This window comes from Serinus canaria, chromosome 11 (assembly GCF_022539315.1).
Source record: "Serinus canaria isolate serCan28SL12 chromosome 11, serCan2020, whole genome shotgun sequence".
Taxonomy (NCBI): Eukaryota; Metazoa; Chordata; class Aves; order Passeriformes; family Fringillidae; genus Serinus; species Serinus canaria.
This window is the reverse complement of record NC_066325.1, coordinates 16,308,623-16,328,166: the sequence shown is the minus strand read 5'-3', so window position 1 is coordinate 16,328,166 and position 19,544 is coordinate 16,308,623. Positions and strand designations below refer to the sequence as shown.

Below are 19,544 nucleotides of genomic sequence, written 5' to 3'. Positions count from 1 at the left end.
CAAGATACTACCAAGGACCAAGTCATATTAAAAACATTTTTAAAAGTTTGTATTTCGAATTATGTTGAAATTCCCATAGTTATAATGTAATCTGATCCAGAGTGCTCAGCCAGGCAGCAATAAACACAAGTCCAGCTCAGTCCACTTCTTGAGTTCCTATGAGGTTACATAAAGACACCAATCTTTCTGAAGAAAATACCAAAGTATCCATGCTAAGATGTTGCTGTTTCACAAACAGAATTATTTATGTGTTTGGTTTGTTGGTTTTTTTTCTTTTTTCTTTTTTTTAAGAGACAAATGTCAGGCTGCTCCAGATTACAGCCTGCCTACCCTACCAATTTCCTTTCCACTCAGCAGGAAGCTGTGGGCTCAAGTTTTATCTTGTATAAACCCAAAAAGGCAGCTGCCATAAACTACAGAATAAAGACTTGGAAACAGAATTTGGAAAGGCAGGTGTAACTATTTCATCTGTTGAAATTGATATAAACTTAAATGCTAGCACCACTAGGGAAATTTATGGAAAAAGCAGAGTCAAAATTATCATGAGAAAATCATCCAACTTGAGAAATTTAGACAGCTTTCTGTCTAATTAATTCCACTAATGCATTAGGCAAGGAAGATTTCGACAATACTGAGGGCCCTAATCCAGCTGTTGGGAAATCATGGCTTATCTTCCTACCTTCCCCTTACAGTCCTAGCTGGATGAAATATCTACACACCACAGCCATGGCTGTGTAACCCACTGAAAAAGTAAAATCCCAAAGGGTAACAGATAAACTGACCTCAAAACAATGTCGAGAAACATGAGAGAGAGCCATGCAAGAGTTAAGCTGAAGCCAGTCTGGTATTTTTAAGTTATGACCTTTCAAAGCTCTTTGGGGGCAATGCAGCTTTTCCTACTTACTGCAGAGTATTTCCAAAGCTCAGTGCTCTGGAGTGCTTTTCTGTCATTAAAACTTGCAGTGACCTAGGGGGGCCTATAAAACCTCAAGTGGATGAAGAAATCTAGAATAATGTAAACACAGTGTCTTCTTTTTGAAAACAACACTTCAGAGAACCAGCATATACAGACATCCATCCAAATATACTGAAATATTGCAGTGAAGATGGAATATTTTTTTAAAATAGGTATCTGTCAGTTCCAGTGCAATTCTGGGTTTCCTATATTAATTCAAGGATGCAACTTAACTTTTTTCATGCAGGAATAGGACTGTATGTAAAAATACAACCATTCCAGACCTACATCAATGTGCCTTTACACACAGCACTACTTTGGTGCACAAATTCAGCAAGAAGGTTTAATCACTATGGCCCAAAGTTTGCATTCTGACTGCTGACTCTTGAACAAAGAATTTCAGATCTCTCACCCTGAGCAAATTTTCTGGTGGTTAGATAATCTGACAGCACCAAGTTCTCTGCCTTTTCTGAGTCCATCGAATTAAGATTTCATGCAGAGGAAACAGAAAGAAGTTGAAGGAGATTCAGAGTAGGAGAGAAATGAAGTTGTACTTTGATGTTTACTGTACCTGCAGTAGGACAGTACCCCCCGGGATTGTGAGCTGTAAACAGTACTTAGGGGCATTCTCCCAGGAGAGCAGTTGAACATCTTCAATAGCACTGTAGGAAATGGAGTTTTCCATGTACCCAGTTGGCTGCAAGAAAACAAAGGAGAAGGGAAAAAAATGTTTACTTAGTCATCATAAGTTTCACAATTTCCAAGTAAGTAGAACTATGAAAATTACTCTTGGTGTTGAAAATATCTGCAAAATCTAACTGAAAAGCAATCTTCCTACACAGGTCATTCAAGAGAGACACCCACCCAGCCATCTTCCTCCAATTCATCCAAGTGTTAAGATCACTCACATAAAAACAAAACCAGGCCAGTCCAAGTAGCCTGAAATACACAAATGCCACCCTGTCCTGGACCAAAAAAAATCAATGGAACCTAATTTCAGGTTGAATTGAGCTATGAAGGGTCTGTCCATGCACATGCTCTCAGTGCATGAAGAAGCACCTCAATCACACAGACAGATCAGCAGTGCCCATAGCAAGGTTGCTTTATTCCACACATTCCCCAGCTGCAATTTTGATCAACCACATCACCAAGATTCAGACTCCTTCACTTGACAGTGGTTCTTGAGGCTCCAAAGATACAGCCCTCAAGTTTCAGACTCAGGCAAAAGCAAAGCAACCAACATACTCATCTTGGCCTATAGATAAGCAGTGGTTTCCTGAAGAGAGTGCTGATGTCCAGTTTAAAATGAAAGTCACCATTAAAACACAAATAACTAACTGCGTTTTGCAATTAAATGTAAAATACAAACTGATAGTTGCAGGAGAACAAACTTAAACATGAAACTCCTTGTTAGTATCCCTTTAATTCTTAGGCATTAAAGAAGTACAATTATCTCCGAGATAAGATGAAATACAAATGTATCTATGCAAACACACATGAAATTATATCTTAAACTAAGTAAATGCACAGTGCTATAGCTGTGTATCTATTGAGTATGCACACATACTCTGTACTTTATGCAAGTCATTTCTAAAGTAATTGAATATTTAACAGAGGTCCTCCAAAGACATCATTTACTTTGCTGTGCTACAGCATAAGTGAACTGATCAGTACTGCTGTGGCAGAGAAACTATTTTCATACCAAAATAATTAATCCCACCTCATGGATAAACCACAGACCACATCTTTCAAGAGAATAGAGCTCATTACATTTATGAATTATTTTCTCACTATTACTGATTTACATATAACTTCAACTTCTCCAACTCACTCCCACTGTGCCCAATCCATAAGTTATTTTTAACTGACAGTCTTGAAATAACGAAGGCAAGGGAGGCAACCACATCTATTTCAGGGTCAAACAAGGCCAGCTCCTAAAATCACAACACAGGATTCCTGGGGGCGAGTGTGAAATAAGCAAATTGCATTTGGAACGTCTCTACTTCTAATTGGTACAACTTTCTTCCATAAGTTAAGTAGGTGGTGCATCTGGAAACCGTCCTTTGGAGTTCTACACTTCATACATCTTTCTAAGCCCATCAACGTCATCCACCAGGAAGGCAGTGACAGCCCTGTCACCCACCTTTGCTGCCACAAGAATTCAGCTGTCTTTTCAGCAGGAAAAACCCAGCCAGCCACGGAACTCAACCTCAATATCTTTTTCCCCAACGGTTGTTGCAGCAGCGCTCATTTTGCACCAGCCCTGGGCGAGAACAATTTTCACTGTCTCTTTAATGAAAACCTTGTTGTGCAGGAAGTATGATAAACTTCTGCTTATTCATTTACCCACAATATTGTTCTACACTGGTGACTGGAATCCCAGTGGCTTAATACTGATACTGTACGTCATGAGTTGCCTACTGGAGAGTAATTATCTCGTTCTCACAGGAAGCCAAAGGCCCAAGATCCTTTGGTAATCAGCATTACAACACTCAGGGAAAAATATCAAAACAGCCCACATAAAATCTAGTATGCTCAGGGGGCAAAGTTATCAAAAACATGCTCTGAAAGACTGGAGAAGGGAGAGATCCAGAACCAGTTAATGCAAATATAAAATGAAATTAATCAAAGCCATTTAAATTTCTCTTTTAAGAAGGTGCTGACTGCCCTTAATACCCTCCATTAACTTCAAAGAGGATTTGAGGAATTCTCACAGAAGCTGTTTCCAAGAGAAGTTTCTCCTATACCTTAAATCATCCATTTAAACAGCATGAAAGACAACTGAGCCAGCTGAAGCACAGCTCTGTAGCCATACACAAGGATTTCATCCCAGGCATAGATCTCTTCTCACAGGACAGTCCTTCTCCTTAAGGAGAATGGAGGAGCATGGAGGAGCAGAGTCCTGCAGGAAGACTACCTAAACCATAAGATGGAATGATGCAGCTGGTCAATCAGTCTAAATGAAAGCCAGTGAGGAACTTTATGTAGCATTCATATGATCCCATGTCCACACCTTCCATCTAGCCATACTACACACATACAGCTGTTTGCTATCTTACTCAAAAAATGAGTAGCCTAAATAAACTTCAATCCCTGTAAACATCATCATATGCATTGCTTCTGCTTTCACTAAAACACAATGTTTTAAGAAGGGAAATATTTTCAGTTCTGCAAACACTAGTTATAGGCAGCTTCACCTGTTTCACAACGGAGAGAGTCTAAAGCACAGTAATTTATCACTGTATAGAACCCCTTAAAACTTTGCTGTCCAACACTAAGGACCATGCTCCCACATCAGGGCTGGGCAGAAATGCCCTGAGGAAGCACCAAAACAGAGCTGCCATCAGACCTGAGCTCACAGAGCTGTGGCACTCCTCACAGAGACCACGGCACCCACAAGGGGAAGGTCAGTCCCACACAAAGGTGTCCTTTCCCTAATCTCTCCACACACAGGGCCAACTCCTAAACAGATACAAGGACAGAGCTGTGCTCCTCAGCAGTGTTTTCTCAAGACCAAGCACAGTTCAGCCATTTATCAGGAAATGGCCTGAGGTAAAACCACAGCCTGAGTCACTGGTTTCTCTTAAAACACAGGTTATTTTGACATTCAGGTATGTGAACGTCAATCACAGTGAATCATTGTGGTTGATAAATAAGCAGTGCAAGTGCTGCACATTCTCATGCTGCAGCTGGTCTTGCTTGCACCCACCCCCCACCAGAAGCTGCATCCTCACCCCCAGAACTCTCCATGGGAAAGTCAAATCACAACAACACACCAGGCCAGAAATGTGGATTCAGAGGTTTGAAAGTACCAATAACGAGCTAGATCCTCAGTGGGTCACCACTGAGAAGCATCTGGCATGAATACCAGTCTTAAGCAGCATTCCCACCTCCATCCACCCACTTTGTCTCTGCCCGTACAAATATTTGTCTGGCTGTGGCGTCAGGCAGATCAGGGAACCCTTCCAGCTTTTGCCAGATTACTCCTGAGCTCCTTCAGCCCCATTTCTAACATGAAACAGAGAACAGCATGTTAACATAACTTAGGGGCAGCACATCATTTGGAAGGGGGAGCTGAGGACCCGAATGCCTCAGTTTAATTACTGGTATCAGACAGCCTAAAGCCACAGCATCTTGAACAGCAGAATGCCAAATTCAGCTGAAAATGCCTTTATTTAAGAAAACAGTAATTCTTATTTTTATAGCTGTCATTTCTGAAAGGAGATTTATATTTCCTGGCAAAGTCTGAAATCTGTGAAACGAAGCAAGATAATGGACTTTTCTACCTCACTCTACAACTTTAATCCTGACTTAAGAAAGTTTGGCCAGAGAATCTACATATGTCAGCTTACAGATTTACAGTTACACTTTGAACTTCTGGCTGTTTGCTGTTGAACATGTTCTGAAAAATTGCAAGAGATTCATAAATGAAAATGCAATTCCTTACAACAAACAAAAACCCCATAAGGAAATATTTTTATCCTCCCAGTAGCCTTTAGCCCCCTAATAAAACATGTAACTTCTCCGCTGGGAAATCAGGTATGTTTTAACTTGGTCTTTTTTCAGTTCCACAAAGATTTATTAATCATACAGCTCTGAGACTTTGCACCAGAATAGGCACACACCAAAACCTACTACAAATCAAATCTTAGGGGAATCCAGTGCTCCCAAAACTGGAAGACCATGTAGGTTCCTGCGTAAGCCTGGGTTTCTCTTGTGTTTCTGGGAAAAGTCAGCAGCAGCAAACTACTCAATAATGCAAAAATCTGCCCACTTGTTTCCATGGGAAATTCTAAAAGGGAAAGAATAAACATGACGTCCATTGTTAATATGAGGCCTGTATGCACTTACTCATATAATAATGCACTAAATCTTCAGCCGCATATTTTCCAAAGAAGGCACCCAGAAAAGATGAATTCTTCAAATAGAGATGGTTATTTGCATTAAAACATACTTAGTCTGACAACTCCCACCAACACAACAACAACGGAGAATGATTTTCCGAATTAAATACTCCAGATGGTGGGGGGGAAATGGGGCTGTTCCAGACCCTCTCTCTTCTGCTGTCAGGTGCTTATTTCTCTCTTGGCTGCTCTTAAGAATGAGCCATGCTCCTGCTGTAGCCCAGGATACTGAGCATGCTGTGTCATAGGTAAGTTTTCCATACCCAAATAAGATTCAGACCTGCTAAATAGCACACGGGAAGAGCTGATTGCTCTCAAAACTTTGATGGGGGTGGAGACTATTCAGTTGATACTGAAGGGTAATGGACTCTGAAACTGCTGAAAACAATGGCTGATTTGAAATAAATCTCTGTTAGAAGACATCCATGGCTCCAGAGAACGTCCCTGCAACTACATATACTTCAGATAAGGGCAATTAACATCTTTGCTCATTAACTACAGAGCCTATCAGAAGACATTTATCAAATTCAGCAATTAGCTGTACTATACCACAATATGCAGGACAGTACAATTTGTCTTTCTCTTGACATGGAAGAATTTACTGCCATGCTCACTTGTCATGATGACTTGAAAGAGTCAATGTTCATCTCGTGGAGATTAACCTGATAACAAAACTAACAGCAAGGAGACACCCAATTCTGCCCCAAAACTACACAAGGGTATTTCTGAGCTTTCTTGGAACAACATTCTCATCTAGTCCATCAGACTTTGTGGTCCCCCAGCCTGCCCATCAAAACCATTCCTTCCCCACTCCTCCAGGTAAGTTGGTGTTATGTGTTGGACCACAAGAAAAGATTCCACCTGCTCTGTGTCATGAAATGGGTGCTCAATCCATGGATCCATGGGGTCTCCCATGGGGCAAATCTCAATTATTTCACCCTGGAGCTGCACTGTCCCTAAGTATCTCCAAGATGGGTATTGATGCTTGGTAGTGTTTTGGTTGGTTGGGTTTGAAATTTTTTGGTACATGGAAACAAACTGAGACACTGTGACCCAAATCTTCAGTGACCTATGTCAGTCAAAGTTGAGGGTGTATTAGTTCAGTAGTGATGATAGGAAAAAGAGGGAGGGGGTTTTCCAGCACAATTCTCTGTGTGTGGGTGACTGTGTGTATAAACAGCCATGCATGTCTGTGTGTGTATAAATGCACACACACCTGCCTTTCTTCACAGTTACACAGTGATAAAATAGCAGAAATATACCCCACATTCTCTACATAAATATACAGCAGCAACTGTCATATGCTCAGTGCAAAGTAGCTCAGGTGCCGTGACAAGATTTCATTGAGGAAGACCAGATCCTCCACAAAGCTGGTCATCCAAAATAAATCAGTGGAGCTTCACTGATTTATACAAGCTGGGAACCTTTACTCAGAAATCCATCAGAAGTTTAACTAAATCTAGCTCAGCAGAAAAAATGTGCATAAATCTCTTCCTTCCTCTAAATATTTAAGACAACCAAGACTGGAGGCTGCTGCATTAATTAACCTTACAAAACTGATAAAAATATAAGAGCTGCCAGTAAGAAACAGCTTACCCCACACTGTGCAGAAAAAAAACCCTCCCAAACTGCAGTGGGGCTGAAATATCAGTTCTGTGGAGCTTTAGCAAAGGGACTGACCAAAACTGTCCATCAAAGAGCTGACAAGAAAAAAACACTCTCAATATTAGGACACATGAGCTTAAAATATGTAAAACCTGCGTGGCAGACACCAGCAGTGGGAAGAACTTCAAATTAATTCAGATCTGAAGCAAGTTAAAAGCACAGAAGTTCATTATTTAAAAAAAGGGAAATTAAGGTCATGTAATGGAATATGTACCATGACAGAGGAGTCAAATTAGAAGGAAAATGTATTATTCAGCTGAAATTCATATAGATTGTTTGGGGTTTTTTTCAACAAGGACATTCTTCTATTTTACTGTCAAGCCCAGGTGAAGGAGCACTCTGAAGGTTTGCTTATTTGAAATCCTGGGAGTAAAATAAGATATAACTTGAGGACTTTCCAAAGAGACCCATCATCAATATGGCCTCGTCTAAGCAGCCTGTAAGAAACCAACCCTTTCTCTCTGGCCAGCTTGAAAAGACAAAGGGAATTCCTCCTGGGACTTCCAGGAGCATTGAATATTAAATTGGTTGCCATGCTGATGTCCAAAAAGCCCTAAGGTCAAGCCCATCTAAGAAACCTTGTCTCCTGCTTTCAGACCTCTGCTGATAGGGCTGAGGACATGCTGCCAGGTGACCACAGCTTACCACTGAGATAGTGGCCAAATCTGCCAAATCATTGCCAAGGGGAAGGAATTGGTCCCAGGCCAGAAATTGGGAGAGGAAAGGGAGGAGTTGTGTTTGACACAGCATGCCAGACACAGTGAGACTTTCACAGACACTGTCCTGACTGCCCTGCCAGGTGGAGCATCTCTGCTTGGAGCAGCAACTCTCCAAGTGTGCACTGAAGACTTCAACACCTCCCAAGCAATGTGAAGAACTCAAAAAGCAGAATTACAATCCCCTACTTTCCAGCTGAGAAGAAGAAAATCTCAGTTAAGGTTGTAGGTGCACCATGCTCTTGATCTCACCTGAGGGAACATGAGAAGTCTGAGAGACGTGGGAGAAGAACTCAGACTTCCTGACTCCAACCATGTGAATCAGCTTCAAAAACAACCTCCTCCTCCTCCAAAATCAGGTCACAGATTCATAAGAATGACCACTCCTTAGCAGGGTTCATGTTCTCCATATTTTTGCATTTATCACTGCTGTCTATGAAACTCTCCTTTGGGAAGAAATACTCCCCAGCCTTGACAAGATGGGTAAGTTATTTATCTAAATTCCTTGAAATTAATTCAGCAAAGAAGGGACACCACCAGCCAAAATACAGCAGGCACTACAGGAGCAGCAGTAAGAGAACCAGGGACTTCTTGTAGAAAGACTACACACACACCTACTTCTGTAAGACAGTTGTTAGAGGAATATTGAAAAATCCCTAACTTTTGCCCAGAATATGATATAGCTACTGAGTGCTAAATGGATCTTAGGTCACTATAGCAACGATGATTTAACAGAAAACAAAACCACATCCTTGTTCAAGGCTGCTCTCTATTATCAATTTTCTTTCAACAAATCAGTTGTGTCACACTCCATGAAATGCATCAAGTGCTGCTAAATCAGAGAGGAGAGAGGGTTCCATGTAAGGATTTCAGACCAAGCAGACACAAAGCATACTAGATTAAAATGCCACCCTTTAATGACTGCTTTAACCAGGGGCAGCCCTGAGAGCTGGGAGTGAAAGGTCATTAGCTGGTTTCAAACACAGAGGTGGCACCTGGATAATCAGTCTGTTGAATAACTGGAAGCTGGTGTGTACTGTGAGCAGGAGACCTCTGTGGGTTCTTCAGAGCTGGTTTAGGCACTGTTCCTACTGCAGATCATCCTTGCACTTGCAGTGGTTCTTATTTCTGGTTTACAGATCCCCAAAGCCTGCTGTTCACTATCTCTGTTAGGTCAACAAAAGGTGAAGGAGGAAACCACATTTGTTATCAGGGTCACATCCACTCTGCAAGGATCTGCTCCTCCCATGGAAAATTTTTGGGCTTTACAAAACAAAAAGGCTGAAAGGCAGCTGTGAGGGAAGCAACACATTCACCTCTGTCACCTAGGAATATGAGGTTGAACCTGAAAGGCCATCCAAGTTTAAATTACTGAATTTGTAAGAAGCTGAGCTATCCAGGATCTCAGGTCCCATTAGAAATACAGAATCTGAATCATGGACTCTGCAATATTGACAGTTCTCACCACCTCCTCAATGCTCATACCAGCTCATTTCTTACTACACTTTATTTACAAGAAATTAAATTGCTGCAAAATTAAACACAGTATAAATAAAATATACACTAAGTTCTGTTTTTCATTTCAAGAAGCATTCTCCAGCATTACTTTTCATGCCTTCTACCTGTAGGACAGTGAATCCCTTAGACACTGTCATAATCAAACAATTTCAATTAACAAATTTTTCTTTTTCTTTTTAATGCACCCTTAACCCTGCAGTTCCCAGGAAACCACATCCAACCTCAATTTGATGAACAAGTATAGAACAGGGAGTGCAGTAACCCAACTAAGCTTCTGAATTCCCCATAGGGAATGCTCTTATCTCATCATTTTTGGAGAAAATATGAGCAGGTCTTGAGTTCCCAGGAAAAATATTAACACAGCTCTGTACTGTACATAGACAAGAGAAAGGACATGCAGCAAAGCCTTCAAAAAAGCTATAGATATCCTGCTAATGACAGTCTCACTAAACTCACACTGTTATTAGGAAAAAAAAACAACAGGCACCTCCTGGGGATGAGTCAGAGCCATTTGGAATCACCTTCTGCTACAGGAGGAGGTGGGAAAACGTGCTTAAAGTGACAGTGCTTTGTCTGACCTGTCTTACCTCCTACAGTAACAGGACAGGTCTACTTAATTTTAAGTGATATTCGTTCCTCATGTCTGCAGCAGTGATTTCCCCCTGATTCTGTGTCTCTCAGCACTACAGCAGGACAGGAATGGAAACTGCCCTTTCCTTCCCTCCTGCAGAGCCTGGAACCACCCGGTACCTCCTCCACTGCTGCTCTCCCTCATTGTTTAACATCTGACTGGCTGTTTTTACTGGAGGGAGTGCTGCTGTTTAAACAGAGCTGGCTGAAGTATGTGCAAATCCTCTGAGCAAGGGAGACAGTGAGGGAATGGAGAAGGAGCGGGCAACTGCAGTGAAATACCAGAGTAAATGTTGGGGAAGTGTCAGTTAGCTGGGAAATGCATTTAGGAGAGGACACAGAACACCAGCTAGAACCTAATAACCTTTTTAAGTTCTCTTACTGTGCAGAAAAGATACAATGAAAGAATACTATGCAAAGCAAAGTGGCACTTTGGTTTAAGAAGAAAAGTAATTAAATATTTAGCTAAAATCACAAAGGCATTGTGCTCATGGAGAATGAATTGGTATGAAACTGGCATACCCAACTAGCAAACTTTTTGTTTCAATACAACATTTAATAGTCTAGCAAGCTACTTTTTCATGAAAGGTGTCCTTATCATCATCTCCACAGACATACTTTGAAAAGCAGAACAGAGAACAGCCCTACAATTAGGCACTATGAAACTGGCAAACCCTTTCATTTGGGTGGCTCCTGAAAGGCTGGAGAAGAATTCCAAGGAATTGCAGTAGTTCCCCCAGGGGTCCCAGTGCACACAGCTTTGAAGAGATGCCTCCCAGAGAAGCTCTGTTTATCAGGAACTAATGCATCATCACTAATGCACTTCTCTTCTGTCTCACAGTGTGTTTTGGAAAACTAAGCCACCTTAGTCCTACAACAGCATTTTCTGTTCCAAGAGGATGATTCAGCCCTCAACAAGACACACTCACTTGTTTCCTCTGCATGCTCTGACACAGGGCCCACTCGTGGGCAAAGAAACAGATGTACCTGCCCTCCCTGCTCGAGAGACCAGCCAGGGGCTCCCATCCACAGCACACCAGACCATCTACATGCATCTCTGGGGGATGCAATTTTGGAAAAACCCAGTTACTTGCACAGCCAGCAGCTAGGGATGCACATCTGAAGGTGAAAAGAAATACAAGTGCTCCCCAGGCTGCAGGAAAAATCAGCTTTCTGGAGCTCCTATGCCTGTCTACTTGGCCTTACTTATATTCCCAGACCATAAAGAAGCCACAATGCTATTGGGAAAAATTGTGTAGCACACAATCAAGCAACACAGAGATGGCTTATACACTTGAGAGTCACACATTCAGTTAAAAAACACCCTCCCAAAACAGCATCTTTGCATACTAGATTAGGGTGACTTTCCCCCCCCCACCCAGTTTCACATCAAAAATCTGGTTTAAAATAAGTCCAGCCTTGAAGACAAGCTGAACTTTCAGGTTGTGTCAGCACAATGGCTGCAAGTTTCACTCCCACCTTTGGCAACAACGTTTTGGTTTTCAAGCTCTGTTACACTGTCAGGTCAGTGCATAATTCTGCAGCAACATCCTTGTCTTCTATCAGGATTATTGTATTAATTTATTTACTATCTCTAAAGGAAATACCCCATTTCTATAAAACCTTCCATAGTGCAAACACAAGTTTGTAAGACTGAGTTTTCCAGTCAGGGAAGAAAGAAAGTGCACTTGTTCATGGCTTTGACCTTCAATGAAGAGTTACTACAATGAGTCTGGGAAATTTCCACCAAGGAAATCTGAATGTCATTAGTGAACTGCTTGCCCAAAATCATACTGGCCACAGATTTTCTAACAGAAAGCCAATACTACTGTAGTCCATTAGCATTTCATGGTAAATCTGAATTCAATCCATCCCAGTCTTACAGCCACCAGTGAGTGCTGTGATGTGGACTCTAAACACTGATGAAAACATGAGTTGCTTCCCCTTGGTGAAATTTTGGTTTCAGCAGAATACAAAAGCTTCCAAATTAGATGCATGTTTGAACTCCACACCTGAACACACATCCTGCATTTTGCCCACTACTGCTTAAATCAGCTTCACTCAAAGCAGGAATGGAAAAAAGGGGCCCTCCTCTATGTAATTAAAATCCACAAATGCTACCACGTCAGTGTATGACACCATTGCTGCACAGCTCACAATCCCAACAGTGACCTTGGAATTGCCTTGGCTACATGTTCCTACAGCACTAACAGACTCTCATGGCACTAGTATGTTGAAAAGTGTGGCTTACCAGCACATCAACCTAAGCAGAATGAGTATCAAGGGCTGAAAAATCAACAATCACTAGCATCATCTCCTACTTACATCTTTCCAGACACTTTTAACAGAAGAATGCTTTATATAGAGATTTATTTATTAATTTCCCCAGAGACAAAGAAACAGGTCAAATAAATATAAAGCCTCCTAAAATAAGGCACAGCATCCATGTTTAACCTCTGAAAAACGCCCAACGCTCAGCAAGCTTCAACTAGATGTCATCAAGTCATTTTAGGGAAGTATTATTATTGGAAAGGAAATACAAAGCTTGCAAAATAAAATAACCTGTTTTTTTCTCTATCCTGCATCCTGCTGAAAAAGACCTTCTTGCTTTCTGTTTCTGAAAAATATATAACTTTAAAATACAGATATTTGAATATCAAATCAGATTCTGTTCTTGTTTTCTTGCAACAAATTACCAGGTCTTACTCGAAATTAATAAAACAGAAACCAAAACCAAATTCAACACTGTAAGCAGCACAGCAGATGATTTCCAAATACTCCAACATTTTCAAGATTTTGGATCCCTAAAATCAACTCAAAAGTTCAGCGAACAACCGAGTAAAATGCTTCTCTGCTTCAGATTTAAGTTCAGAAACTTAACCTCAAATCTTGCTCTTTGGAAAGAAAGAAAGAAAAAAAGTCAGACTCAGATCCAAAGCAGTGATAGAAAGTTTCAGTTTGACCCACATCCTAACACCTCCGCAGCCAATCCTCACCATTTTCTGCCAGCACCACTCTCGAAGCACAGATCAAAGGTTTTACTGTACATTTGGAGCCATTCCTGTGATGCAAGGATTAGGCATGAAGAAGGAGAATCTTATTTTCAAAGGTGCAACTGCCTGTGAGTGCATCTAGTGCATATCAGAGCATTACGAGCTCAGCCACAAGCACCAGTGCCAGATAAACCACACCTCTGAAATTCTTGTCTTGGCTCCCATTTTCTTTTTTATCTCATCTAAGCTCACTGTCTCTACATGCCTGCTCACCAGGAAGGTATACCTAGTCATCAGCCTCCCTATTCTTTTATTTTTATTAATATTTTAATGAAATTGTTTCCATTTCTTTCCAGTGTATTTTTCATTTGTGAGGTTGTGACATGGAGCTGGAAACTGTAGATGCCACTGAATTCTAGCAGCACTTCTAAAACCACAGCCCTCCACATCTAATCCTGGCAGTTATCTAGCACTAGATTAAGTATATTATTGTCTCTAGAAATACTACATCCAGCTCTAAATATACAGCTGCAGATGCACACAGGAGTCCACCACATTGCAGAGAGAAAACTGTTTTCAGGATGAACACAAGTCCTGCTACTTTCAAGAACAAAAGCTTCTTCATGAAGATTCAAACTGGTTATTTCAGTAGCTGCACTAGGTTTTACTCATGTGAAGAAAGGGAAACATAACTCTGTCCTTGAGTACCTATGAGCACCTTGGGCAAGTCATTAGGAAAACTCAATTTAGAAGCCCAGGTACTTCTACAAGCAACCAGTGGCTGCAACAACCTTTATCACATGAGTAAAGAACTGAGACTAAAACCCTAAACTTGTCATTTGTTCCCTCACACATTCATGAACAGAATGAAAAGCTTGTGAGCTGCAAATTACAAGTCAATGCCAAACTTTCTGGATGAGGTTTTGAAGACGTCAGACTAGACAATCACAATGTTTCTTCTCAGGCGTTAAAAACTACGGTCCCTGACTAATGCTGCACCCATTCAGCTTTCCTAGCAGGAAAAAATTATCCTAGAACAAAGAAGAATGGCAACTGTATTGTCCTTGCTGAGAATGAAGTAGCACAGGCTTGCAACACTGCCACGACAAATCAACAGAGCTACTGACAAGGCACGTTATGAGAACTATCCATCAACATTACAAAAGCATAAAGAGCCGTGGCAGACCATTAAAATGTTGGATCAGAAGAGATGAAGATGACACTTCTGGTGCCAAAAAATTGTTTAAGGCATATACACAGGTGCAGAAATTCATCTATTTCACAAGCAGGATGAATACAACCCTTGATCCTATTGGTCCTGTTTCCAGCATTCAAACTTGCTCTGAGCATCTGCAGTTCACAAGTGCTGGAGGTTTAGGGAAAAAAGAAAACCCATGGTGACCAAAGCTTTATGGAATTTACTTTTCTCCTTAATAATCCACATCACACAACTGCTCTCCACAACATCTAATTTAAATGCCTTCAAAATGACAGTTCTACAGGAATCTTGGATGCAAGTTATCAGACCATTCCCAGAAATTACTCCAGCCCTGTCAGACACAGATGATCAGCAGCTTCTCTGCCATTATACTTGAAGTTTGGGCTCCTTGAAATCTCAGTCATCTCATGAACCATTTTAATCAATTAATGGCATTCATTAGTATGGACTGACATTATCTGGAGACAGAAATCAGCAGCTGAACCACCAGCATATCTTTAAGGCTGAAACTGAACCAGGCTGAGGATGGAGATGATTCAGGTGATGCTCTATGACACTTTTGTCTTGACCTATAACCAAGGCTAATGCTCTCCACAAATGAAAGCATCAAAGGTGTGAATTCAGACTACAGACAGAAATCAAGAGGCTAAAACATGTGCCTCTGAGTTATATAAATACTAAAGTAAACGTAGTACAGCCGTATGTAACTGCACTATGGAAAAGAAGAAGTACACACTCCTGCATCTCTTCCTTTTTCTTCTGAAAGGCCCCAAAATGCTCTAGGGACATCATTAAAAACATACACAAAACCAAAGAATTTCATAAATCTGAATCTTGGCTTCTCCAATTCCAATGAGCAATCAAATCAAGCCCATGAAAATCCAGCTCTCAGTGAATCAAATGCTAAGACTCAAATCAGGTGTCCTGGTTTCTGTACTGTATTGCAGTTCTGGCATTTCAGCATGACACCAGAGCCAAACCCAGACAGTTCACTGCCCAGAAAACAGACATTCATGTGGCAAAAGCTGCACTTCTGATCTGACTTGTTCATCTGGCCAGGCTCGTGCACATCGTGTCAGCCAGGCACAGGTTCCTCTAGGCTCATGTTTTGCTCCCAAAGTGTTGACATCACGTGGGTTTTAGCAGAATTTAAAATGGGGATTGCAGAACTGGCAGACAGCAGCAGCAGAAGTCATCTCTCCCAGTGTTAACAGGAGTCCTGCTCTCTCCCTAGAACCCAGGTTCACTGGAGTGCCTGAGACAAAACCAACTCTATTTATAAACTGTTTAGAAATACCCTATGGAAATATTAAAAGGTTTTTTGCCTTTTTTTTTTTTTTGTTTAGTTTGCTTTTTAGTATTAATTAGTGCTGTATAATGCACCAAGGACCCAAAGCTAAGGGCAATCACAGCTGAGGGGACACAGTCACTCTGCTGCTCTCACCAAAGCTCTGCAGTTCTCAAAATATGAAACCTTACTATGTGAACCTCTCGGTTTTTACAAGTCTCTTCTTTCACTACTGTTTATCTAAAACAGTGTTTAGAGATGAATTTACCACCATCCACCAGAAATGGTAAAAGCAGAGGTTGAAAAAAGCACAAACTCACCCAGTCAAAAAAAAAATTACTGTTTCATTCTTTTTCTTTCTAGCAAAATCTCCAGCAAACAGAACAGTAAATTTGCAAACCCAGTGAGACTGATCAGAAATTACATATTCTCAGATGCTGGCAAGAGTTCATCAACAACATGCAACAATATCTCTACTATGGGAAGAAGGAAATGTAGGACAACTTTCTACAGCCACTGTTCAAATATAAGCCTTAAATTTCTGAATAGGGCAAGAACACTGAAAAACTGAAAGCACTGATCTGGCAAACATAATGGCAGGTCTTTTGTGCTCTCATTCTACAACACTGCTCTTTATAATTTGTGCATAACTCATTCACAGAAACCTAAGAGTAAAACCACCATATGGTGAGAAGGAGCAGAATTGAAAATGGTTTATTTCTCAGTGTTTTAATCCCCTTTTGTGAAAACAATGTGTTTCTATAATGCCAAATAACAAATTAAGCGTCTGCAGAATCAGGTTCCTATTTCAATAGTGAAAACAGAAAACTCAAGTCTTCCTGCTCTACCCAAATTCTTTGTAAATTATTCTCAAAGAGCAAATGAGATTTCTCATTCCAGTTGTATTCCAACATGATCAAGACTCACTCCTTCCAGCTCAGAACCTGTAACACTCTTTTATTTTAGCAACTATTAGAAATTAGAGGATGCCAATATTTTATCTGGCAGTCAAAGAAAGCCTTTGAAGTTTGATGTCTACAATGTCAAAAGACAAGTAATGACAGAACTTGATTTGTGCAGATGAGAAACTATTTAAAAATCAGCATGGAAATTTCAGCAACACCCAGTCAGGATCTGGGCTCTCTGAATGTGTTCCAGCAAATGCTTCTGCTTCTAAGCAGAATGTGCCTGTACACAAGGGTGTGAGTTAGAGATAGTGACCTTAAATACACACAAGGGGAGTTTAACACCCACTCTCTGCATGCTTAAAAAGAACAAGGAGAAAAGCACAGCATTCTTTTCAGATTTTGCTGTGCATTTCTGGACACCTTTCTGAACACTCGCCCCTCAAATTCAGGTTTGCTGTGCTTGGCAGTCTCTTTTGTGTCTTTTGCAACACTGCACACACACAAATTGCCTGTGGTTTCATGCTTTGCTTCCCATTTAAAACTAACACTTAAACAGTAGCTTTATTTTTGTTAAATAAAAGCTTTTTTTTTTTTTCTGAATTCTGACATCTATTTCTCCTTTTCAGCCTGAGGAAAAAATAATTTTTTACAAATGACACAAATCATTCTTAGGAGTAGTATCCTGTCTTTATTCACTAACTTTCATCCATGTTATTCCTCAGCTTTTTGTGCTGTCACAAAAGCAATGACAGCAGGCAGCATAATGTTAATTTTTGGACTGTAAGCTCTTACAACACATCTATGTTGGAGACTCCAAACCACAAAGAAAAAAGGTTAGATAAGGAACACATAACCAAAAAAAGACCATATAACATAACCAACTACATAACAATACATAATAAAAAAGAACCATTTTCCCCCAATTCTTATGTTGAGGGGGATAAAAAAAAAAAAAAAGAAGTCAGATAATTCCTATATATTTCTGAATGGAAATATCTTTCTATTCCTCTATATTTCTGATGGCTGCAATCCATCTCCTCCCTGCAGGCAAGATGAGTTTTATCATTATCCACTGAACATCAGACAAAGCCTGGACAGCAGATGACACCTGCATGGCTGATGCTCTGGTTGGGGACAAGAGACCCTCTGTGTTTGGGGTGTTAAGAGCAGCTGGCTGTGTTCATTCAGCTTTTGCCTTTCTCAGCAAGCTCACGTGTCAGGGAACCAGAGAAAGCATCCCAGAGAGGAGAGAGCTGTCACAGCCCAGCCTCGCAACTCTGGCCACCGCTCAGCCCTGCAGGCAAGTCCTCCTCCAGGGAAAAATCCTGCACTTTTCACACACCCACCAACTCTCCACATTCCAGCAGTATCAGCTCCTTGGCCACCACAGCAGAGAGAGCAGGGAGAGCTGTATTTATGCTCTGTATCAGCGCCGTGATGCGCCACTTTTGAAGCCGTTTGTCCGCAGTGACGCGCTCTTGCCTTCCCCCCGAAGATTATGAAACCACTCTCAACCCCAGAGCTTCCTCCCTCACACGGCCTTCCAGAGCTGGACTCAGCCACCAGCACTCCCTAATTGCTTCAGCAGAAGCTCAAAGACGTCAGCAACTGGACTTTCTGCTCCTTATTCCCTGAGAAAGCAGAGAAAAATCTGCAGAGAGCAAGCCCTGACTGCAGGTTTGGTGTTAAAAGCCTGGTTTTGGCCAGCCAGGCAGGGGAGATGAAGGCTGACCCTGCGTGCTCCAAGTGCTGCTCCCTGACCAGGGCTCAGCAAGGGTGACTCCAGCCAGCACCATGGCAGTGAATGCACAGGGAGTCTTCTGTCATCTCACTGACATCTGCAGCTCAACTCGTCCCAGGGAAGGAGGCAGCCCTTCCAAGCGATCCAAACTGATCCAAATCAGAACTGTTTTAATTGCACAATGAGGGAGAGGAGCTCATCAGCTCCTAAGCTGACCAGCATGTTACTGCCCTTCCAGCAACTTTCAGCTTCCAGAAATCTATTCTGATTATTTTAACGGGCTGCTTTGACCTTTAAGGCTCTTGAAGGTTTCTAGGTTTCATGCACCTTCCTTTAGGCCGTGCTTTAAGCCTGGTAATGTGTCACTGTTTACCTGCAGAATTTCTTATTTAGCTCATTTTGAAATATTTCTTACTCAGAATCTGCCCTCTGTCATCAAAGAGTTTCTTTTATTTTTGCCCAAATGAAGCCAAGCATGTCAAGAACAAAAAAAAAAAAAAAAAAAGAATTACCCAAACCCACTTGCTGCCACAGAGAACTAGCTGCTTCACTTCATTTTCTGGTAAAGTAGCAAAAAAGGCACAGCCCCAAACTTGAAGAATTTGTCAAACTAAAATCATCTCACACATAAGATGCCTTATCACAAAGTAGCACACAACAGCTGAGCTTATTTTCTCAAACTGCCTAAATTAGCTTGGCAAAAGCAAGGACAGCACCACTTACAACGTGGTTTGGTACAAGCTTCCACTACGTGCCAGTTTTACAAAGCAACCATTCAGCCTGTGACTTCCACATCCTTGCAGGCACAGCCAAGCTCAAGATTCTTAACTAACATTGTCTCCTTACCAGCAAAGAGAACCTTTTCCTAATAAATCAGAGGCTCCCAGGATGCTGTCACAGCACAGCCAGGATAGTAAAGTGCAGATAACACCACTACCCTGAACACAGGGCAACCTGCTCACACACACCCTGCCCACCACTACTGCCAATATTCATGTAGGCTGCTT

The 19,544-nt window shown here is 41.3% G+C and overlaps 1 protein-coding gene across 3 annotated transcripts in view; it reads right to left on the bottom strand.

Moving 5' to 3' along the window:
- CMIP (c-Maf inducing protein) overlaps window positions 1–19,544 on the bottom strand; it is a 130,630-nt gene that overhangs the window by 60,716 nt on the left and 50,370 nt on the right. The window contains exons 1-2 of one of the 3 annotated variants that reach the window (XM_050978835.1): window positions 13,385–13,526; window positions 1,527–1,652 (exon numbers count right to left, since the gene is read on the bottom strand). In XM_050978835.1, the coding sequence (XP_050834792.1) occupies window positions 1,527–1,652; window positions 13,385–13,387 (129 nt within the window). In that variant the 5' untranslated portion in view covers window positions 13,388–13,526. Of the gene's footprint in view, window positions 1–1,526; window positions 1,653–3,098; window positions 3,194–13,384; window positions 13,527–19,544 lie in introns of those variants that run through there. The other 2 variants (XM_050978836.1, XM_009090745.4) reach the window with 2 other exon arrangements.